Source organism: Amia ocellicauda, chromosome 7, assembly GCF_036373705.1.
Source record: "Amia ocellicauda isolate fAmiCal2 chromosome 7, fAmiCal2.hap1, whole genome shotgun sequence".
NCBI lineage: Eukaryota > Metazoa > Chordata > Actinopteri > Amiiformes > Amiidae > Amia > Amia ocellicauda.
This window is the reverse complement of record NC_089856.1, coordinates 32,356,321-32,381,783: the sequence shown is the minus strand read 5'-3', so window position 1 is coordinate 32,381,783 and position 25,463 is coordinate 32,356,321. Positions and strand designations below refer to the sequence as shown.

The window sequence follows — 25,463 nt, the reverse complement described above, 5'->3', positions numbered from 1 at the left end:
GTGACAGCCGCGAGCACTGAGTAGGTGTATCTCTCTCTGCCACCCTGTTCATTTCAAAGAGGGAGATTTATCAAGTGCACAAAGTTAATTTCATTAGAGAGAAACTCTCATTAAACAGGAATCAGGGATTTTCATCCTACTTTAAACATTAATACCTGAATTAACATTGCACTTTTGCTTGTGTTCACTATAATCCTCACTAATTAGAGAAAATCCTACAAGGCAGCTACTACAGTTAGGTCCATAAATATTTCAACAGTGACCCAATTGTCATAATTTTGGCTCTGTACACCACCAAAATGGATTTGAAAGGAAACAAGATGTACTTTAAGTGTAGACTTTCATCTGAAGTGAGGGTAGTTACATCCAAATTGGGTGAATGGTGTAGGAATTGCACCCATTTTTATATGTTGTTCACCCATTGTAGGGGCTCAAAAGTAATTGGACAAACTAACATAATCATGAATTAAATTGTGAGTTTCAATACTTGGTTGCAAATCCTTTGCAGACTGACTGCTTGAAGTCAGACATCACCAGATGCTGGGTTTCTTTCCTGGTTATGCTCTGCCAGGCCTGTAATGCAGCTGTTCCTGCTTGTTCTTGGGGCATTTTGCCTTCAGGTTTGCCAAACCAATCAGAGAGATGGCAAAAACATTAGGTATGGCCAAATCAACTATTTGGTACATTCTCAAAAAAGAAAGATCGCACTGGTGAGCTCAGGAGCACCAAAAGGCCCGGAAGACCACGGAAGACAACTGTGATTCCCTGGTGAAGAAAAACCCTTCACAACAGTTGGCCAGATCAAGAACACCTCCAGGAGGAAGGCGTATCTGTGTCAAAGTCAACAATCAAGAGAAGACTTCACCAGAGAAAATACAACCACAAAGTTAACCACAAGATGTAAACAGGAAACCAGAAGACCAGATTAGATTTTGCCAAAAAACATCTGAAGAACCCTGTACAGTTCTGGAACAACATCCTATGGACAGATGAGACAAAGATCAACTTGGACCAGAATGATGGGAAAAGAAGAGTATGGAGAAGGGAAGGAACTGCTCATGATCCCAAGCATACCACTTCATCTGTGAAGCATGTTATGGCATGGACATGTATGGCTGCCAAGGGAACTGGTTCCCTTCTATTTATTGATGCTGTGACTGCTGACAAAAGCAGCAGGATGAATTCTGAAGTGTTTAGGGCTATATTATCTGCTCAGATTCAGCCAAATCCTTCAAAACTCATTGGATGGCACTTCACTGTGCAGATGGACAATGACCCGAAGCATACTGCGAAAGCTACCCTAGATTTTCAAGGCGAAAAAGTGGAATCTTCTACAATGGCCAAGTCAACCACCTGACCTGAATCCAACTGAGCATGCATTTCACTTGCTGAAGGTAAAACTGGAGGCAAAATGCCCCCTAGAACAAGCAGGAACTAAAGACAGCTGCAGTGCAGGCCTGGCAGAGCATCACCAGGGAAGAAACCCAGCATCTGGTGATGTCTATGGTTCCAGACTCCAGGCAGCCACTGAATGCAAAGGATTTGCAACCAAGTATTGAAATTCACAATTTAATTAATGATTATGTTAGTTTGTCCAAATACTTTTGAGCCCCTAAAATTGGGGGAAACACATATAAAAATGGGTGTAATTCCTACACCATTCACCCAATTTGGATGTAACTACCCTCAAATTAAGGATGAAAGTCTACATTTAATGCACATCTTTAATTCTTTGCTTTCAAATCCATTTTGGTGCCGTACAGAGCCAAAATGATGACAATTGTGTCACTGTCCAAATATGTATAGACCTAACTGTATGCCAGTTGCCCTTGAATTTGTTTCAGTTGCCATGCTGTATGCAAGTTTGAAATGTTAATAGCAGGGAAAAAGGGGCTTCCTCTGTTCAAATGAAACACTCTCTCATTAATTCTAAAATAATCATTACTAATATCACCGATTACCAAGATTTAGTAACTGAATTCACTATCCATTTAAACAACAAAATTAAACAAAGGGAAACTTGTGTTGCCCAGCTCTTAATGCTGTTTTGAAGAAAGAGTAAAAAAAATTTCAGTGTCATAATTTTATAAAGCTTTTGCTTTTATACAGGAGGGAAAAAAACAATAACCATCAAGGGGCTCATTTTTCTACATATGATGCTTACTCTATTTATAGTTGTTTTCATTGTTTTAAGACATCATTCCTTGCTTTCTCCCTCAAATGCACACAGATCTGTTTTTTCCATGTATATTGCTCACATTTCCTACCCATTTTATTGTTACCCTTTATAACCTAACTATTTGTCTTCTCCAATTAAAAACAGATTTATATCCAACAAACTCTTTGGATGCCATTAGCTAATTGCAATAAAGTTGCTACTAATCTCAGATGTGTTATTGTAAACCTATTTTTGTTGATAACTGGTTTCAATTAAAAGTGAAAGACTTCACACTAAGGAAAATTTGCTATTTGGCAATTCCATGTACATAATAGGTGTAAGTGTAGATAATGTAGGCTACATAATATTTATTTAATGCTGATAGCCAATGACTAAACACATAGGACTACAACTCAACCAAAAGGGTTCTCAAAAATGTTTAGAATGGGTACGGTATACTACAAAAAATCCCTCCAGAAACCCATTCCAAACTTGTATATAAATATGATCCAACATAAAATGTAACATAACTGGAAATTTAACTAAGAATTTGATTTGTATTTGTAAACTGTTTCATTACAAATCTATTAAAGGGTGAATCATTATTTCCTAAATGCTATTTTTTAAGGATACTCAACATGCAGTAGTTAAATGTAGGACAGAACATTTATTAAAGAACAGTTAACACTCGCTTCAAATTACTTTTCCTTCTATGCATTTCAACATCACAAAAACACCATTTAAATCTGTTAAATGAATGCGATCGAAAGCAAGTTGGATTGTGCTGCATGTGTGAGGCACGAGGACTCCAGCGTCTACATTTCTTTATACTGATGACAGGATAAAAGAATCAATTTATTATAAATAGAATAACAAGCAATTAAACACACACACACACATATATATTGCAAAAAAGTTAAAAGGATCATTAACATAAAACATGCTGGTTTATTTCTTCACTTAGAATTTATTTAGAATTATTGATTTCAGAAAATAAATAAAAAATCTGAGTAGGCCTATATATTGTTAAAAAGTGTTCCTAGTCACACCACACTATGACACCATGTGCATGGTCTCACCCTTAGTTTTAAAATGAAAAAATAATTAAAAAACACAAGACATACAGATGCAAAGAGTTGTCAAGTTATTTAAATGGAGGTAACTTGCTTGTTTCAGTGTTATGGTAACCCCCCCACCCGCCAACAGAAAAAATTCCAACCTTATCAATTTTGGATCTATCAAATAAAATCGAAAAGAGCTTTTATTCCAATGCAAATTTCAAACCCTTACACAAACAATTGGTGACTCCTGCCTGGCTTGTACTGACACTATTGTGTGAAACATAAACACTCCTAAGCAGATACTGTTCACAGGAAAAAAGGAATCCCCCTCCAAAGAAATTCAAATAAATAACATGCAGGGGACACACCACACATGGACAGATTTATAAATAACTAAAATGAACATTTAACACTCAGCAAAGCATGGCTTTTGTCTCTCACTCTATGCTATGATTAGCAAATAGAAAAGCAAAGTGCCTGCATGCCCCAACATAAGTACTTCCATACAGCAAAACAAGGATGCTCTTATTTTCAACATGAGACATGGAAATCCCCCGTGTGAAGTGATCCATGGCTGTGAAAATAAGCAGAGTTTAGTGAAATAAGGAAATAAAAGAGTAAGCTTAAACACTTTAGAAGTGGGGAAATGGAGACAAGATTGAAGATTTAAAAAAAAAAATTGAGATTAAAATAAAACAATTAAAAAACGAAGATTAATCTGAACACTGAAAATGGCTGTTATAAAGCACCTACAACTATGTCCTGCAATTCCCTTCCCTGCCCCTCACAACAAAGTGAACTATATATCAAGGTGAGAAAATGGTGCAAATAAATTTCAGACACTCAAAGAGAAACTTTGAAACTCAAATACTGAATCAATCTTCTATGCACCAAAAAAGAAGCACCGCTTTCCCACCAGTTTTATGTAGGTCACATATGTTCTGTAGAAATCTTCACCTGAAGAGCTGGGGTTTAGATGCCACCCCCACTTAAAACTATGCATATACATATGCATACAAGTTGTACACATTGAGTAGCATTAAATATCGGGCATGTCTCGAGCTTTGCAAACAAAGCACCGATTTGCTAAAAAACAGGGCTTATAACTAGTTTGAAACTACTTGTGTTAAGCATCTTTAAACCTTGGAGCATAATAAGTGAAACATGAATTAATAAGAGAAGATTTGTGTTTATCGAACTGTTTTTGGGAAATTGTCTTCTTAGAATATGAATGTCCATTCAACTTTTTTGCAGGCAACAATTCAATAGGAACTTATGCTTATATATTTGGGAGAAGACCAACACAAAAGTTCCATGCCTTTTAAAAAGTGTCTGTTTTTCCCCCTTGGATTTATTGAATGTGCAGCATGTATTGTCATCAATAAAATTCCACAACCAACAGTTTGCCTATCTTGCAAGCTTTTATTGGTTATATGCACACTAACCACCCCATATACACTCACCTAAAGGATTATTAGGAACACCATAATAATACTGTGTTTGACCCCCTTTCGCCTTCAGAACTGCCTTAATTCTACGTGGCATTGATTCAACAAGGTGCTGAAAGCATTCTTTAGAAATGTTGGCCCATATTGATAGGATAGCATCTTGCAGTTGATGGAGATTTGTGGGATGCACATCCAGGGCACAAAGCTCCCGTTCCACCACATCCCAAAGATGCTCTATTGGGTTGAGATCTGGTGACTGTGGGGGCCAGTTTAGTACAGTGAACTCATTGTCATGTTCAAGAAACCAATTTGAAATGATTCCACCTTTGTGACATGGTGCATTATCCTGCTGGAAGTAGCCATCAGAGGATGGGTACATGGTGGTCATAAAGGGATGGACATGGTCAGAAACAATGCTCAGGTAGGCCGTGGCATTTAAACGATGCCCAATTGGCACTAAGGGGCCTAAAGTGTGCCAAGAAAACATCCCCCACACCATTACACCACCACCACCAGCCTGCACAGTGGTAACAAGGCATGATGGATCCATGTTCTCATTCTGTTTACGCCAAATTCTGACTCTACCATCTGAATGTCTCAACAGAAATCGAGACTCATCAGACCAGGCAACATTTTTCCAGTCTTCAACTGTCCAATTTTGGTGAGCTTGTGCAAATTGTAGCCTCTTTTTCCTATTTGTAGTGGAGATGAGTGGTACCCGGTGGGGTCTTCTGCTGTTGTAGCCCATCCGCCTCAAGGTTGTACGTGTTGTGGCTTCACAAATGCTTTGCTGCATACCTCGGTTGTAACGAGTGCTTATTTCAGTCAAAGTTGCTCTTCTATCAGCTTGAATCAGTCGGCCCATTCTCCTCTGACCTCTAGCATCAACAAGGCATTTTCGCCCACAGGACTGCCGCATACTGGATGTTTTTCCCTTTTCACACCATTCTTTGTAAACCCTAGAAATGGTTGTGCGTGAAAATCCCAGTAACTGAGCAGATTGTGAAATACTCAGACCGGCCCGTCTGGCACCAACAACCATGCCACGCTCAAAATTGCTTAAATCACCTTTCTTTCCCATTCAGACATTCAGTTTGGAGTTCAGGAGATTGTCTTGACCAGGACCACACCCCTAAATGCATTGAAGCAACTGCCATGTGATTGGTTGGTTAGATAATTGCATTAATGAGAAATTGAACAGGTGTTCCTAATAATCCTTTAGGTGAGTGTATTTGCTATAAGCAAATGCTAATGTGCACCTAAATTCTGAACTTACAGGAATCTGGGAATCATGATGATATGCTGTTCTGTAACACCTGCAAATATGTGTTTTATTGAACAAAGATAATTGTAATTGTTATCTGTACAATTTGGCAAAACCCCAAATTGTACAGATAACAATAGCAATTATCTTTGTGCTCCTCAGGGAGCATACAATTCAGAACAGTGACACATTTTGAAGGACTGAGTACTATTATTAATTAACCATCTAGTACAAACATTAATAGATTATATGAAAGAAGTTTATATATATAACTAAACGTCCAATTTTTTCATAACCATATTATCCAAACAAACTTTATCAGGTACATAGATAGTGAACCTTTAAAAATAGAACAGGAACAAAGCCTGATAGCGATATTAAAGACACCGACAGACAGTATTTGGAAGCGACATTCTGACCACAGGTAATTTCTCATAGAGCACTGCTATCTCAGTAATACAGTGCACAATAAAATAAACGCAGTTTACAAGGTCACTGGCAGTTTCACTGATATTCTCTCCGTCTCGATTAGCATTTCAAAAACTGGGAGAAAATTCCAGGCCCGGGTTTTTGGAGTTTAAAATGTATAAACCCGGTGTCCCCGGTCTTGATGACAGATTATTTCATAGGCATATAAATAGGAAAAATAAGCAATATGAACATAAAAATAAGTAAGTAAAAAACAATAAGCTGACTCTAAACTTTTCCAATGGCGCTCCTCAAACAGCGTGCGCGTCACCTCACCCTGTCACACACTGTTGGGCACATCAAACATATTAGTTGACTGCACTACTGAAATCTTAGTTTTTCCCCTTATTTTATTTATTAAACTAGAACGCCTAACCATATCAACAAGGTAATACTAAATATGTAAAATAATAAATGCCTTTTTTGTGCCTATGTGGAGCTGAAATTAAACACAAACTCATTTATCCATCCATCCATCCTCGAAACCGCTTATCCTGCCGAGGGTGGCAGGGAAGCCGGAGCCGATCCCGGCAGGCATAGGGGCAAGGCAGGAATACACCCAGGACGGGACGCCAATACTGCATTATTATTATTATTATTATTATTATTTATTTATTCACAGTTATTATGTATTGATCATTTGTATAAACTGAACCGACCTTGTAGAGCCCAAAGCTGTTTGGATACGTTTTGCATTTGGCCGATTGGCCGTTTACTTATAAGAAGTAGAACCTAACCGAGCTTGGATCGGAACATTTTTCTTGAACTCCTCGTATTTTGCAATAATGCTCAATTATATTGTAGCTTTTGCAGACATTCCCGCTTCAATCTCCTCACCGAATGAGAAAATACACGAAAGTACAAGAGTTCGCTGTTGCGCTGTGCACACAAATGTGAGTTTGTTTGTTTTCTTCGTCAACCCCGGTTTTATACCCATGCCAGACCCGGGCTTGCAGGGTTGAGAAATCGTGCGGGTTGCCCAGGTTTTAGGTGCCCTGGGTCCCTGGGCTGGAAATACTACTGTCGATATGTATATGTAATATTAGCGCTATGCCGAAACAACGATTTAATCTAGGATTGCGATTCTATTTTTCACAATATTGTTTCAATACTTTGACCACTTGAATCTATATTTATTTATTGTAATGCCGGTAATATGTGAGAAATAAAAAGGATTGCGGTTGAATTAACACGAATGCAGTACTAACCACAATCATATAACAGTAATCAGGGGAGCCGTTTGAAGTCTAAGTAAATTCTGTCTCGTCATTTTCACAATCTAACAAAATCATAACCAGCAAACAGAAAATACAGCAATAAACGTTATTTCAGGGTGACAGAAACAAAGACAGACAGATCACTAGGCTCATCTGTTCTTTTTGTGTATTGCATACGCAGCACTTTTTCTCTTCAGTAATTGTTTCCTCTGCGGATACATAAATAAGTACATAAATATATGTAACAGTTCTAATTTAATGAAAAGAAGAATTATCCAGACATGGTATTGATGAGACAGGTGTACATTATCCTATTACAAAGTACTGAACACTGTCCACGTAGTAAAGTAGTAGTACATAAAAAATGTACTAAACAAAAATCACAATCATTTATTAAAATGACATGTCAACACATGACATATTTATACAGAAAGACTGGATGATATACAGATCCATCTGTTGTTGGTTTGGATGTTATATAATTTATATTGTTTATATAATTGATATATATTATAAGTGAAGTTTCCATTCTTCCAAGTCTCTTCAGTCTTATCCTAACCCGTCTTTACGGAGACTTAATTTGCCAAAAACAAAAGCCCTTCTTCTTGTTGAAAATAAATCACAATTTTATGTCTTCACTAACATATTCACTGAAATCCAATGCTTTTGAATGAAATATATAAAACATGTAGACATAATTGTTGGTCACAAATATTAAATTATATGTTAGGCTACAGTCGACTCCTTTTAAATCCATATCAGATAGCTGCATCCTCAGTTTTATTGCATAGCAAGAAGTTGGTCCCATTTTAAAATGCGTAGTTGTTAATGGAAACATGTTTCGGTTAAACGCATATTGACATAATGCATAATTGGGATTAGTGAACAAAAAGTTGCATGGTCCCGCTGACAATTTCACAATGGATTTAAACCTGATAATTGCTTATGCTGTCCACTGCAGTTCAGACTGTTTTCAGACTTAATAGAAGAAAAAAATTATAGAAAACGAATTAGCTAAAATTAGTCCTTTTAAATATAGCCTAATATTATTTGAGGTTTTCAATATCACTTCAGTAAGTATCGTAATTCAATCGTGACATATTGAATCATTACATGGTTATCACAATATATATTGTATCGCAAGGTACCCACCCCTAAATAATATATATAGGTGAAGTATGTAACAAGCATTAGATAGTCAAAAACAATATGGAATTATTGCTCACCTATATGAAGCAAAGAGGACATTGTATTATAGTCTTAACAATAATATTAAGGATTTGGTATGGCCCACCTTAAATCTTTCCTCCTGCGGATCGCTTCAGGAGGTATGGTCCAGGGAAGGGACTGGGGAAGGCAGTGCAGCACCTCATCAGAGAAATCTGAGAAATCCACGTCGTACTCTGTCAGGATGCCTTCGGTCTCTGGCTCAATTTCACCTGCCTGGCCCAAGCTCTTTGCCAATCGCCTAAAAAATTTTAATAGATGAAAAAGACCAAAAAAAAAATTAATAAAATACACTCACCTAAAGGATTATTAGGAACACCATACTAATACTGTGTTTGACCCCCTTTCGCCTTCAGAACTGCCTTAATTCTACGTGGCATTGATTCAACAAGGTGCTGAAAGCATTCTTTAGAAATGTTGGCCCATATTGATAGGATAGCATCTTGCAGTTGATGGAGATTTGTGGGATGCACATCCAGGGCACGAAGCTCCCGTTCCACCACATCCCAAAGATGCTCTATTGGGTTGAGATCTGGTGACTGTGGGGGCCAGTTTAGTACAGTGAACTCATTGTCATGTTCAAGAAACCAATTTGAAATGATTCCACCTTTGTGACATGGTGCATTATCCTGCTGGAAGTAGCCATCAGAGGATGGGTACATGGTGGTCATAAAGGGATGGACATGGTCAGAAACAATGCTCAGGTAGGCCGTGGCATTTAAACGATGCCCAATTGGCACTTAGGGGCCTAAAGTGTGCCAAGAAAACATCCCCCACACCATTACACCACCACCACCAGCCTGCACAGTGGTAACAAGGCATGATGGATCCATGTTCTCATTCTGTTTACGCCAAATTCTGACTCTACCATCTGAATGTCTCAACAGAAATCGAGACTCATCAGACCAGGCAACATTTTTCCAGTCTTCAACTGTCCAATTTTGGTGAGCTTGTGCAAATTGTACACTCTTTTTCCTATTTGTAGTGGAGATGAGTGGTACCCGGTGGGGTCTTCTGCTGTTGTAGCCCATCCGCCTCAAGGTTGTACGTGTTGTGGCTTCACAAATGCTTTGCTGCATACCTCGGTTGTAACGAGTGGTTATTTCAGTCAAAGTTGCTCTTCTATCAGCTTGAATCAGTCGGCCCATTCTCCTCTGACCTCTAGCATCAACAAGGCATTTTCGCCCACAGGACTGCCGCATACTGGATGTTTTTCCCTTTTCAAACCATTCTTTGTAAACCCTAGAAATGGTTGTGCGTGAAAATCCCAGTAACTGAGCAGGCCCGTCTGGCACCAACAACCATGCCACGCTCAAAATTGCTTAAATCACCTTTCTTTCCCATTCAGACATTCAGTTTGGAGTTCAGGAGATTGTCTTGACCAGGACCACACCCCTAAATGCATTGAAGCAACTGCCATGTGATTGGTTGGTTAGATAATTGCATTAATGAGAAATTGAACAGGTGTTCCTAATAATCCTTTAGGTGATTGTAGATGTCAACTGTAAATTTCATCCTTAGACAGGGACAATCCATGAGAGACCATTATGCAAATCAACAGAAAGTTAGGGGAACAAAATGTAACACTAAATTAATTTTAATATGTAAGGATGAATACTCAGCTAGTGTACCGTGTAAGTTACTTTTACTATATATGTAAAATATGAAAGAGAAAAAAAAAAGTGAAACCAGGCCATGTGCAGACAGGGTATGGGTATTAAGCCTAGTGAAGTTTAACTGATGTGTTTCAAATCCTGAAATGCCCTTTAGCCATCAATGCCAAGTGCTTATTGAGGCTCTGAGCACATCCTAGAAACAGAGGGTCCATGAGGGAATCAAGTGAAGGCACATTCAGGGCTAAAGATGAAGATCCTTACATCTTGAGTGCTGGGGGTATGGAAAAAATTACACAGCGATGTTATAGACACAGATTTTTCAGCAGCTTCTGAAAATTGGCCTGATGGAAGTTCTTGGATCAAGTAACATCTACTAACCAGACAAGCACAATGGGCTGAATAGCCTCCTCTTGCCTGCTTGCCTGCAAACTTTGCTAATGCACTTCAAATAAAAATCTCCTTTTATGGATAAGCATACATTTTAAATGATTCATTATGATACCCAACATTCACTCAACGTGCTTCATTGGGAAATCTCCATGAATCAGTGTGAGTTTTCCCAACAGGTTTAATTCCAGGTTCCCCACAAATAATTTGTTGTTGATGTTTTCTAGGTAAGTGGCTTAACGTGCAGCTTTCTTGAGTTTGTCAGTTAGGTCACATCCTTTGAGAAATTAAATGCAGGCTTATATTTTCTCTCTTGGAAGCATTGATGTTCCTAGCCAAAAGCAAGCTGATAAACAAAGCAGATTTAAAGTGAAAGGCTCTTCTTTTTCCAATTGCAACAACACCTCTTGCTATAACAGCTTTGATGAGTGCTTGTGTCATTTGAAAACCTTGAAGGCTTTCAAATGACAAATTCTATTGTATTTTTTATATTATATATTTTGTATTTATTAATAAGGTCTGCATTAATTCACTGGTGTATGAATGTGAAATTAAAATAATGCCCTTGCAGATGCATAAGGACCGTTCATTTGAATTTTTATGTAAGTTCTCAGATCAGCACCTGTTTAAACTGACTCACACTGTGTTAAAAAGTATTAAGAGTCACAAATTCCCTTTTTACGATTTCCAAGTTAGCATCAAAAAGACATAGCAATTTGCCTTAATTGCATAGTAATTATCACTTTTTAGTTTCCAACAGCTACAGCACATTTCTACTCACAAAGAAGATTGACATATCATTTTGAGATTCTAATTATACTAAGCACTCAATACATGAAATTAGAAACAATGTATCTAAATTGCCTAATTTAATTGAAGCTGTTGATATTACATGTAAACACCCCTTTGAAGAGGAATTAAAGCTTGATTGTTACATTTGCTTTTAATGTTTCAATCTTCAGGAACTCAGGAGAAAATTATTTGAATGTATTTCAGGGGGAAGCATTTAAACCTGTAATGGTATTGTAATGTTATTTTACATATATAATGTAGATGTTTTATCATATCTACTAAGGTTATTGAGTTTTACAAATGATCACCAAAAACAGCTTTATAAAAATCACCATTTACAGCTTGCTTCCAGATCTTTGGCTGGGCACCTGCATGGGGCTGGGGTAGGAAGATTGTATGAAAAAGCAATAAGATCGGAGCTAGCTACATTGTTAACGCTTCATTGTTTTGTTGATTTATTTATGTAGCATTTCAACCATATTTAAAACCTAGTCAACTCCTAAAATGAGAGCACTGAACCCAAACACATTTTTTAAATTTACAAAATCACACACATTTAAAATTGACTAAATTGCAGAAGCACTGAAAGAATTATGGGACTTAAACTACTAGGAAATAATGGTTGTACATCAGAAGCCCAGAATGTGTTCACTATTGTTGATTTCATGAATGGGCATGCTTTCTTCCCCACTCCTCCTTGACATAAAAAACATCCCTTCATTAATGAGGCTTATCTTGCAAAGTCATACATCAAACAGTCTAAACCAGCTATCAGAACAGGAACATGTTGCCTACACCCACCCTTCAGCAAAGTTGCTGTCGTCGTGCCAGTTAGTAATCCGGCAGATGAAGAGGATGTTGGCGAAGTCGGCAGGGCGTGTCGTAAAGTCTTGAGGGCAGTCGGCCAGTGGCACATTCACCCGTGGGACCCTGTGGTCCACAGGGGAGAACATGGCAAAGTCTTTCTCTGGCAAGTGCTTAATGAAGCCTGTCACTGCACGAGAATGCTTCTTTTCCACAATGTACACCACCTGAAACAAGGATTAATCAATTCTGTAAGTTTGTTCCTCCATTTGTTAATTAATTCATGGCATTACCTGTAACTAAAATGTATATCTTTGGTCAAATGTTATACACTCAACCCTACCATCTTGTAGTTTTATTCATCCTGCCTACAAGATTTGCATCAATATCGTCTCATCTGTTTAAAATAAATTGTCTAAGTTTTGGGTTCCACAATGAAACTAATAACCATTTAGTTTACTTCATCAATGCAAAGCTGAGACTTAAACATAAATGGTTTACCTGAGCATGATAAACATATACAGCCACATACATGTTTCTGTAAAAAGCAATTCTAATTGACAGAAAACAAATGGGTTTATTATTTTCAATGACATAGCTTTATTTTCAGCCAGAATATATATATATTTTTTCCTTCATATATTTACAACTGTGCAGTTGTAGAATGTGGATACCAATACCAGTTAAATGCATAGATAAACAATGGTATAACACAAAGTAAGCATGTTCTGGGTGTTTCAAGTCCAATTATGAAAAACTAAAAAGTCTACCAGGCTGATACGTCAAAGAATATAGAGTTCAGTTACTTGACATGCAATCACACTCACATTCCTGTTGCTTGTTCAGTACAAGCAGCTTGTTTATTATTTCAGTGCTAATGGAACAAGGTTGGAACTGCTGGGTACAGTAGGCACAAGGCAGCGCACTTGTAAAGTGCCAGGACTAAAACTGTTAAATATGTTTGAAAATAATATGAACTTTAATAGAGCATTATATACATTCCATTAGCATTTTATATATATATTATTAAAATGCTGAGATTTTCCTCAATCTTATATGATCTTAAAACATTATATTTTTTCAGAAACATATCTGACCTCTTCTGACTACAGTACATATACATTTTTTTTTTATTAATGTCTTCGACCATCGATTACATAAGGAATAATAAAGTGTGTTTTTTGTAAATTATCAACAATAAGGAGTGCATGAGTATTGGTAAATTACTTCATATACCTTCACAATAAATCATACATGGCTTAATTGTTACATGAGTTTCATCAAGAGTCTAGCGTTGAATGCTATCTCCTTCTCCTATCTACCATTTAGTAAAATATCAGAAACTATCAGTGAAAAACATCAATTTCATTGTAAACTGACACTAGGTCTTGATTTTCATGGAAGAATGTGTTTATTGGAACTTTTTGTTAGGTTGGTTGTTTGTTTATTCGAAACTTCTTTTGTTTTAAGTTTTCTTTTGCACAAAAGTTATCCAGATGGACTATGAAGAGTTATGCAACACTCTGGCAAGAAAGAGCTTCTAGTCATACTCCCAACTCTTCAGAACAAGAGCGAATACATCCCCCTGATCTGCCCAATTTCTGCTCAGGATATAAAGAGCCTTTTTCATAAAAGGTGCCAAAAGACTGAAATGATGTATTGGATCAACATGTTTTCAGTTATTGTGTGTATATTTTTATACACCACAGGTTTCTCCCGTAAGAAAACAAGAGTTAAAGAACAGAGACCCAAGCTCTACATTTCATCAGTTATACACGTCATTTTGGCAATAAACACTGAACTGCAGATTTAAACAATATTAAATAAAAAAAAGTGGTTAGCTTAAAGGTTTGTTTGAGAAAATGCAGTACAGCAAAGTCTAAACACTGTTTGTACAATCTGTCCCAAAAAACTGCTGTCAAGAAAACTGATATTTCAGCCTTGAGGACCACTGGATTGTCAAGGATTTGCACTATTTATGACACTCAATATGTGAAAATATTAGAATAATCTATGATCTATCAGCAGGTTATTGCTGAAGAATATGATCCAAAACATCTTAATATGTTTGGTGCAGTGCAAAATGCAAAAAAATAAAAAAAGTATTGCATCTAGAGAAACTCAACTATAAACACCGTGATTATGTGAGCACTAGATTGTTAAATACTTAGTTTAACGCATTACAGTAGGCAGGTGTTACGCAAAGGTAAAAGGTAAAGGTAAAAGCTAAACCAATCTCTATACATTGCTGGTCTAGTGTTGGAGATGATATATGAAAACTGGAAAGGCCTCCTGTGGTCTCTAGTTATTGCCTTATAATTACTCTGCTAACCCTATAATGGTTTTCACTTTTATTCCCTTCCGCTCTACTGTAATTGCCCCTAACACAGCATACACGGCAAAATGAAAACATATTGAACCTTTGGGAGCAGATAAAAAGCACAGAGACTGTTTCTCCCGCCAAGTTATCAATGCTCAACCAGAAGCAAACAATACAGAGCCAAATGCCAGAGCTGAACAGGTTTTTAGCTAATCATTACAAGCAAGCAATTTTGTTTATAATCATTTTTTATCTCAAGGAACAAAAGCCGCTTAGTCACAGAGCAAGGAGGTCTAGTTACGATAAAAATAAGGGAAAAGAGTGGGAATAGCCTGCTGCAGATTTTCTTTTCTTTTTTTTACGGTAATCTGTTAAGACCTATGTTAAAGTAGTGACTGCTTGGTTCTCCTCATTGAAAATACAGAAACATCAAGAGTGTATGGAAGTAATTAATTCGCTTTCCTTTAAAAAATATAATGCTTACCTTTCCAGTCCTTTGAAGAAACTTATCAGCAAGAGTTTGAGGGTCAGCTAAACTGCCGATCTTATCTTGCTTTGAACCTGGGGTTTCACTGTTTTTCAGAGAAGTGGTGCCTGGATAAATAAATGAATACATAAAAAAATAAAAACATGATTAGCTTTTTAAGAGTATATTTATTTAATACAATTTTAGACAGAATGCATTTTGAATTTAAATATCTATAATGCTAATGTGCATTAACCAGATATACGCCAGTTCCTTCAGTCTTTTAATACATGAGCCTTTTACACTTGTGTAAAGATGACTGATGAGGACCTGAAAGCTAGTGTGCCATTTCACCATCATGAACATGTGAGGATCTGTCACATGGAGGTCAGAGAATTGCTTGACAAACATTTAGCCTATGTATTTTACAATTCAAATGCTACCAATACATTTCCCACAACCTTTACTTCTATTTGGAATAGTTAGGAGCTTCTCTGCAACATTCACATGCCCAGAATTAAATCAAATGTGTATCTTCTCATCTTGGTCCTCAGCCAGGAGGACTTGCTGAGCTACTTAATCCTGTAGCACTGAGCTGAAACAAAGATCCCTGTGATGGGACTCACTGTGCGTTTTGCATTCATTCAAACTCAACCAACTTTACCATTAACAGTACTGAAGAGAAGGTAAGACTTGGCCATCCTTCTAATCTGCAAAGTCCAAAACAGTTGGTTCCCTTTACACATTATGCAATATATACATTTAAATTAATCTTCCATTTGTGTTTGACATTCCAAAGTAGTGAGTACGAAATGGAGAAAGGAACTGAAAACTTTCAATACGTGTGTGTGTGTGTGTGTGTGTGTGTGTGTGGCAGTAATATAAAACCATTGCATACATTTCTCTATGGTCAAAACTCAGATTTTAACAATACTTTGGTTATGACAATAAAATCATATTTAAATGAATAATTCAGTTTCGCTGTGCTCTGCCTTTCCAGTAAGAGCTAATTTGTCTTATTATATTGCTCTAATCTAATTAGAAAGATTTCATTTTCATATTTTTAGAAACCCTTGGCAAATCTTTAATTCTTTCTAAATGCAAGCCTCCAGTCTCTATTTGCAGATGCGTCTCAAATGATTGTTATCAGACGTCTTTCTGAAATAACCATCTATAAAAGGCTTTACTCACATATCAAAAACAGTGGAGAAAATGGTATTCTTGGAAAGTCATGATAGCACATGCTATTAAGACACAAGAGGATATGCTACATTAAATGAAAAGTGAGTCTGGCACAATAGAAAGAAATCCAAATTGCGGTAGGCAACGAGACTCATTTAAAAGGGGAACTCAGAGGAGCTAAAGAGGTACCAGACATGATACTGTTGAAAGAGATTAAATACGCATGAATTTGTATTTTTCAGCACTAAAGTTTATTGTATTTAACTTTAAACATTTGCGGAGGCATGTAAATCATAGTAGCCCATTAATAACTAAATTTTCCGTTGTGTGTGAAACTCTGCTGGCTGAACGATAGCGTAGGCCTACATCTGACTGACTTCTTTGCACTTTGCCAAATCCCAGTCGACATCTTCGACTATATCCTACTTATTTCAACAGAGGCACCCCATGACATCCTGCCGTTGTGGTGAAGATAAGACTTCAAAGAAGAAAAGTTCCATAATTCAGAAGAGCTAGGAAACTCCCAGGACACAGGGCGGTGAGCAAATAACCTTTATCAAGACTCCCTGGGTCTTATTTCGTGTGAATGTTGGTATAATGCAGGTGTGCATCCCCAGTTACATGGCCTTCTTTTCATCTTTCCAATCCCAAAGTGCTTATTCTTACTCATGCGGTATCCAAATCATAACATTACAGTTACAAAAAAGAATACACGACTTCAAAACCAAGTTTAACTTAATTCTGATTCAAATACATTTTGTTATTAACTCCATATAAGTTACAAGGGCAAGAAGAGAGAAGAAAAAAAAGCAGTAATAAATATCAGGCATTGTTTATTATCGCCAACTTTTTCAGATTCGTTTCATTTCAAGGAAAATAATTTCCCAAGGCTGAATGTGAAGATATCAGATCAGGAAGTGTACACACAAGCTTCAGTTAACAATGCGTCATGAATGGACGGAGAATTTGTATTTGCTTCCGCACCTCTTCCTCGTCTTCAGCTGTAACACGTGTTCTCAGAATTGCTTTTACAGGAGTGGCAAGAGTACAAGGCCATTGGTCATCTTGTAGATATCCAATGTTACATTTCTCTCCTATGATCTACACACAAGGCTCCCACAACAATGGAATTATAATAGAGGATACAGTCCTGTCGCTTTCTGCAATAGGATACAGTGCCATTCCCAATAATTTACAAATAAAATTAACTAAATGGGTGTAAATATAACCATTTTCACACAATGTTAGTATATAACGTAATACAGATAAGTAAATCATTGAAGACCAACACATTATCATGCTAAACAAAATGTTTGTATTCTGGGAACCTTGATGAATTGTACAGGTAACTTGAGGTCTGCTATATGGAATAATGATAGTGAGCAGAATATCTAGGCTAAATTTATCTACTGTAAGCAACTGAAATGAAATATCCCAAGAGTATCTTAATAATTGTAACAGTCCTGTTGAAACTGTATCTTATGAGAATATTGAGCTAGAGGAATCAATTAAGCCTTTTATTAACTGCAAACATAAATTTAAAAACACAGACAAAAATGTGTCCAAAAAATGTACACCGCAGAAACAGGATTATTTTGTTTTCTTTTCCAATTCCTGGAAGTGGATTTTTGGAATAGTTTATATTCTACTTTTAAAAAAAAGTATATATATATATATATATATATATATATATATATATAAAGGATGTCTGATCTTCACAAATATACAAACCTATTATCCCCTTACACATTTGAAATTGCACAGTGACCCTCTGGAAAGCTATTCATTCTTTAAATAGTGTACCTAGCACTAGTTGTTTAAGATGATTGGCTTCATTTTGCTTACAGCTGCTCTGATTCCTGCCATTTCCAAGTAGGAAATCACCACCTATTAGCTTATAATGGGCTATAGCACAGTTCTCAGTTTCTTTATACAAGGATTTCAATTACAGTCATTAATTCCTGGTTTATTTTTCTGTGGATTTTAGGAGTTCCGGGGCTCTGACCCTTCTTCGTGTTATTTTTCTAAGCTCTCACTCATATGCATTACTATGCTCTATATGTATACACTAAAACAATACACTGAATATGGAATTTTCTTTAACCCCATTAACCCTTCAGTGTCATCACATGACACCAGACAGCCCCAACACTGTTACACCAAAGCCTAGGGGGGAAAATATGTTGAAATTTGAAATGACCATGTCATCCCATACAAACTGATGGTAGAACAGGAGATTAGTCACTCAGTCTGTTCCACCCTCATGGAATATACTCCTCCCTAAACAGCAGCTGCGATACACTCACAATGGAGTACCATGGACTATAGATAGGGTGGCTCCTAATAAAACAGACATGTCCTGAAAGTGTCTGGTGCCTTATTCTTAAACTTATTATTTATTTATTTTTTGAGGAAAACTACTTAAGAGCATTCCATAGACTGCGACGACAGATCAATTTTTCCAACATGTTAAGAACAAAAGCTTCCTTTCAAAAACACAATTCGTTGACAATCGCTTCCTCTACACGCATTGGTTCCTACATGCTGTGTGAAATTCTTCCATGAAAGACACTCCAAACCAGTGATAGTTCCCATCCTTTTAGCTCAGTAGTGGTTAAGAGGTCAATTTACTGTGCTGCTCAGAGGTTTAAAACACCACAGTCTCTTCATTGTTATTTCACTCACACCCTTGACTTTTAATTATCTTAATATCCCCCGATATCTATGCCCAAAAGAAAAAAATATTCCACTAACATGATGACACCAAAATTAAAATACAATTGAAAAATCACCAGATTCAATTTCAAGGGTTGAAAAAATATATATAATTTAAATAAAATATGAATTTGACCGTGATCTTAATAAAAGGTTATAGTAGGGTTAGTGAATTTCCAAAATCTCTAAGATGGTCATTAGTGGCACTGCAAACAATCTCTCGCAGTAGGAAAAACCTTTAGATTTCTACACAAGCAAACACAAAATTGCAGGGTAATACCAAATCACTTTCCTTGCCTCACATATATCCTGAAAGTTGTAAATTATATATACACACACATACATACTGAGCGAAGCTGGATCCTATGAAATAAATCAACATGCAGTTTAAATAAAAGCAGCAAAATAACAGTGCATTTGTTAGATGGTTTGTTTTTAGTTCAAATTTGAGTTTAACGGTCACTGTATATATCCAACTGTATAAAAGTGTGTTAAAAAATTCTAGGTGAACAACAATAATTTTCATTCGAAGAAAATAAGATTTAACTTTTACAGCACAAGGTGAAAAGTGAATCTTACTCCACTTTAAATCTCAAATCTTAAATTTCATTATTCGTGGTAGGGCATAGCAGGCAGCAATGGAACATTTCAGTATTTGTAATTACTGAATGATGAAGGAATTTTAAAACAGATGCTAATTGAAACCTGGCAAGCTAGATGTTTAAAGAAACTCAATCATTTTTCTTGGACTTGCAAGCATTTCAGAATCTGTCAAACAGTTATACCTTGTGTAGGCAGGTTTATTTGAATGCACCTGTTTAAAAAACAACCAAAAAAGAAAAAGAACAAAAGGTTTCATTTTCCAAGAGTATTATTAAATCCAGACTTTTTTGGGGGGAGGTGAATTAAAATAAATGCAGAGAGTTGTCAGGTTAACTAATACAAACAGATTATTTTTGGAATACCACTAAATATCACACTCAAGAGGGCCTTAAGTCAGACTTGGCCTGGGAGCAGACATGAATTGTTAATCTGGCACTTGCAATACAATCACTTCTTTCATCTGCTGCTTTCCCTCAATTGTTTCATGTTCTAAATCAGAGTCGACACTTTGGGATCAGTTTCAATATTATGCTGTGCCTGTCACTAGCTATTAATTAATCAGCTACACCAAAGCTATGTGGAGATTTCTAGGTATTCCAGTTCTAACACATCCACTGCAAAATCTGCTGTAAAATAAAAAACATACATTTTTAAATACATTAAAAAAAATACACATACCCAATAATATTTCTCTGACCAAACTGCAGTCAGATTGCCTAACCTTTGCAACTCTACTTGCCAGACATTTCATTTTGTTCAACTGAAGGCAAGCTGCCTCACGGCTTCATTGCACTGGACTAGGGATGTAAGGTAGTTCCTTTAAACTAGAAATAAAAACCTGGCAAACGTGAGGTCAGACGGCTCAATTTTCCTCAGTATGGCAGTCCAAATTCCTGGACTTTTTTTAACCTAGGGATGGGCACAGTTAATCGAATGTTCCAATAACTGAACGGAATGTATTAATTTGCGTGTATAACAAAACGGGCATTTGCATTAAAAAGATGTTAATGAAAAAAAGTAAAGGTTTTAAAAAAATATTGTCAATGGCAATTATTCACCATTTCAAATGCATTCATATATATACACACACAAATTTTAATATTTTATATAGAGCAATGAGATGGGCTACTCTGATGACATTCAGGGCTGCTGGTAATGACGCTACAGGATGAAACTTAGTGTAACATGTAAAGGAAGACTTTGCACTCCCCAATTATCATTATTTAATTGCACTGTTGTACTGAAAATTACATAGACATGTTTTATATTGTAGACAAATTGTTATAATGCAATGCTTTCATGGCAAATGAAGAATAGACTAATTGTTCTGTTTTTTCCTGATGATAATCATGTTATTTTTCCCCTCCCTCGTGTTCAATAAATTGATCAAACATATATATACATACACACACACACACACATATTGCCTAGAGGGAAAGAATAAGAATCTCTTAAATGTTTATCTTTGGAAAGGTTGTCATAAGGGAGTAATAAAAGGAAGTGTAGGTCAAGATCATATCTGACAAGGGTGAACTCATTGTATTTTGTGAAATACTGCATCAAGAAACACCGAGATGAAAGTACAGGGTTGCCTTTTCCTGTACTTCTCAGCCACTGCGTCACTGTCCGGACTTGTAAAACAAGGAACAAAGAGGTCGCAAAAACACAGCCCCGGAAAGTGTGTGATATCAAGGAGTAGTGTCTGCATGCAGACACTGAGCAATACTGAATAAGTATGAAGTAAGCCTACCTGCCTCACCAACGCATGCACACATGTACACACACTCACACAGCAAATTAGCACTTCTGTTCAAAAGCTTTTGTTCTTATAATGTCACTGCTACATTACTGTAACAACTTGTAAATGAGCCACACAGATGAGTAACTGTTAGTCAGTACTTGGTAGGAAATGAGAAAATGCACAAACACTGTTTTGACAGGTGTCACCCATGTTTCCCCTTGCCAATAAAGTATTGTACATTTCAAGAACAATATACTTGTAAAGTACAACTGCAATATATCAACTGCAATATCTGTACAAGTATTTTATGCAAAAATTTGTACTTAAATCCTAGGAAAGCATAACAAAAGCTGCTGACAGTTGGAAGTGCAGGATAAACCCCTTAAGATGGGAGATGGCCAGTTTGAACCCAGTTTTTCTTCAACAGTGTGTTATGGGAGAGCAGAAGAGACTTGTGAGAACTTGATCTATCACTATTGAAACATTGGGGAATGTTAGCCATTAGATCTTTAAACTGGAAGTGTTTCAACTATGATAGAATACAAATTACCCTTTAAAAGGAATTCTCTGTATCTGAGACACATACAGTACTGTGCAAAAGTTTTAGGCAGGTGTGAAAAAATGCTGTAAGTAAGAATGCTTTCAAAAATAGACATGTTAATAGATTATATTAATAAATTAACTAAATGTAAAGTGAGTGAACAGAAGAAAAATCTAAATCAAATCCATATTTGGTGTGACCACCCTTTGCCTTCAAAACAGCATCAATTCTTCTAGTTACAATTGCACACAGTGTTTGAAGGAACTTTCAAGTCAGGGATTTTGTAGGCACATAGTCATGTGTATGATTAAACAATTATACCAAACAGGTGCTAATGATCATCAATTCAATATGTAGGTTGAAACACAACCATTCACTGAAACAGAACCAGCTGTGTAGGAGGAATAAAACTGGGTGAGGAATAAAACTGGGTGAGGAACAGCCAAACTCAGCTAACAAGGTGAGGTTGCTGAAGACCATGGCAAGACTGAGCACAGCAACAAGACACAGGGTAGTTATACTGCATCAGCAAGGTCTCTCCCAGGCAGAAATTTCAAGGCAGACAGGGGTTTCCAGATGTGCTGTCAAAGCTCTTTTGAAGAAGCACAAAGAAACGGGCAACATTGAGGACCGTAGATGCAGTGGTCGGCCAAGGAAACTTACTGCAGCAGATGAAAGACACATCATGCTTACTTCCCTTCGCAATCGGAAGATGTCCAGCAGTGCCATCAGCTCAGAATTGGCAGAAAACAGTGGGACCCTGGTACACCCATCTACTGTCCGAAGAAGTCTGGTCAGAAGTGGCATTCATGGTAGACTTGCGGCAAAAAAGCCATACCTCCGACGTGGAAACAAGGCCAAGCGACTCAACTATGAATGAAAACACAGGACCTGGGGTACAGAAAAATGGCAGCAGGTGCTCTGCACTGATGAGTTACAATTTGAAATATTTGGCTGTAGCAGAAGGCAGTTTGTTCGCTGAAGGGTTGGAGAGCGGTACACGAATGAGTGTCTGCAGGCAACAGTGAAGCATGGTGGAGGTTCCCTGAAAGTTTGGGGTTGCATTTCTGCAAATGGAGTTGGGGATTTGGTCAGAATGAATGGCATCCTCAATGCTGGGAAGTACAGCCAGATACTTATCCATTATGCAATACTATCAGGAGGCATCTGACTGGCCCCACATTTATTCTGCAGCATGACAATGACCCCACTTTACACACTTCAGTGTATAGAAGAACAAGGAGTCCTGGAAGTGATGGTATGGCCCCCACAGAGCCCTGATCTCAACATCATCGAGTCTGTCTGGGATTACATGAAGAGAAAGAAGCAACTGAGGCTGCCTAAATCCACAGAAGAACTGTGGTTAGTTCTCCAAGATGTTTGGGCCAACCTACCTGCCGAGTTCCCTCAAAAACTGTGTGCAAGTACTGTACTTCACAGTGCAAGGGAATGCAGCTGAAAGTGGGAGTGTAAAATATTAACGCAAGCTATGTGCCTCTTTTGTCCGCCTGCAAACAAAAATCCAGAATTGAATGCTCAAATACCAGATCTGTCAACTATGAAATGAAAACCTGCCTGCAGATAACATTGATAGTAGATGTTTCAATGGTTATATAGTAAAGCATCTTGGTATCCTTATTATGATGAAATGCTGAATATAAATCTAGATCATTAATTTAATCCAAAACAATATATAGTTATTATAGGGGTTTAAAACTTGTATACAATTAAATAAAAAATATAAAAATAAAAGATAGACATCTCACCTGCAACACTTAGGTTCACACTTTCCATCCTGTTGATGAGCAAATCAGAGGCCGATTGCTGGCCATCTCGCTCAGACTCAAACTGCGCCTCCACGATGACATCAGGGCTGCACTCACGCTGGCCAGTGGGATCATCTGGAACTTCGGGCTCGCTCACCTCCTCCACATCATTGTCTGGCTTTATCACCTGCAAGGAAACCCATAGAGAATAGCAATTTGAACAATGAACACTAGTCTTTTGACCCTGTTCAGGAATGGGTTCAAGTCAGGTGACAGTAAAAACAAGCTGTAAAGCTTCACATCACAAAATAGCCGCACAGTTTAAGCTGGGAGTGAATGGCTGGGGATGTACAAGAAAGGAATGAGGTCTAAATCATACTTGTGAAACTAAAAGAGGCCTGTCTTGGTAATTTTTGGTCTCTGTACAAAAAATGTTCTTACTACGTTGCTTTACTTTTTAAGAGCACCGAAGTTAAACATACAAAGTGTTTTTCTCATATATCTCTTAACTTGTCACCCAAAAGACAGCACCAAATCTCAATACAAGACTAACCTCTAATACGCCCATTCAAATTAACAGCCAAGAGAACCAAACAAATTCTTGGAACATTTATAAGCCTTTTCCGATTCATTATTTCTTTAATCTTTTTAACAAGCATATATGATTGCTTCGTGATTAAAAATAAGTCAACATTAAAAAAAAAAAAGTGATTTTTGTGAAAGGTGTTTTAACTAATCTGTACCCGTCAGCTGCATGTATTTAATCTCCCACCGCCCTGTTAACAGGTAAGTGAAATTTCACAATGAGTTTTATCCTTCACTTACTTCAATCAATGCTGTGAGCTTTTCAGCTCTGCTTTAAGATACATTGGCATCTGCCAGATTTGCTTCAGCAGAAACTGCATTTATTGTGAATGGCCCATTAGTTTCTCTCAGTTGTTGAAAATTGCTTTGAAGAAAAAAAAAAATGCTGTGCACCAATTTATAGGATTTCACATGGCTGCAACTTGCAGTTTTGCCAAGTTCTTCATGCTCCTTCAGTAACCGTGGCAACAGCAGATGTAATTCTGGAGTTCCAAATGCTTTCTTTCTCCATCACTAAAGTCCATACAGGAGGTGAACAGAAATACATGAATAACAATAAAAAAGGATAATCTATTATCAAGATGTCATAGCATATTCATGTCATTAGCAACTTCTCAACTTAAATTATATAATGCAGAAAGAGAAGACCTATTATTTCTGCATTTCAACACTGAAATATCACTGTCAAGTACAGAAGACATCCTGCCCTTCCAGAGCTACATTAGTCAGTTACCAAGTAATTGTTTTGTAGTATATAACAAAAAGAAAAAATGGATAAGGATAAGTATACTCTGCAATTATTAAAGGACCAACTTGCATTTAACATTTGTCTAGTGGCTTCAGAGGGATTCTTCAAGATTTGCAAAATCAATGAACTCACCTAAGAACGTAAACGGTGAGTGTGGGGAAGAAAAACCAAAGCTGTTAATTTGAGGGTTACCCCTCATTGAGGTTTAAGTGGCTGTTCCCCAGTGCGGTCTGCCGCTGGTATTTTAACACACTTTTTGAAAGTGGAGAATTGCACACCTGGGACAGAGCGCACACTGCTAAGGAAATGGTCAACCGCCAAAACAAGCAATACAAATTTCCAGTTAATTTGCGT

The 25,463-nt window shown here is 37.1% G+C and overlaps 1 protein-coding gene across 2 annotated transcripts in view; it reads right to left on the bottom strand.

Moving 5' to 3' along the window:
* Positions 1 to 25,463, bottom strand: part of dis3l2 (DIS3 like 3'-5' exoribonuclease 2) — a 111,803-nt gene that overhangs the window by 65,157 nt on the left and 21,183 nt on the right. For both annotated transcript variants that reach the window (XM_066709231.1, XM_066709230.1), the window contains exons 6-9: positions 23,777 to 23,963; positions 15,247 to 15,356; positions 12,440 to 12,669; positions 8,911 to 9,084 (exon numbers count right to left, since the gene is read on the bottom strand). In XM_066709231.1, the coding sequence (XP_066565328.1) occupies positions 8,911 to 9,084; positions 12,440 to 12,669; positions 15,247 to 15,356; positions 23,777 to 23,963 (701 nt within the window). The remainder of the gene's footprint in view (positions 1 to 8,910; positions 9,085 to 12,439; positions 12,670 to 15,246; positions 15,357 to 23,776; positions 23,964 to 25,463) is intronic.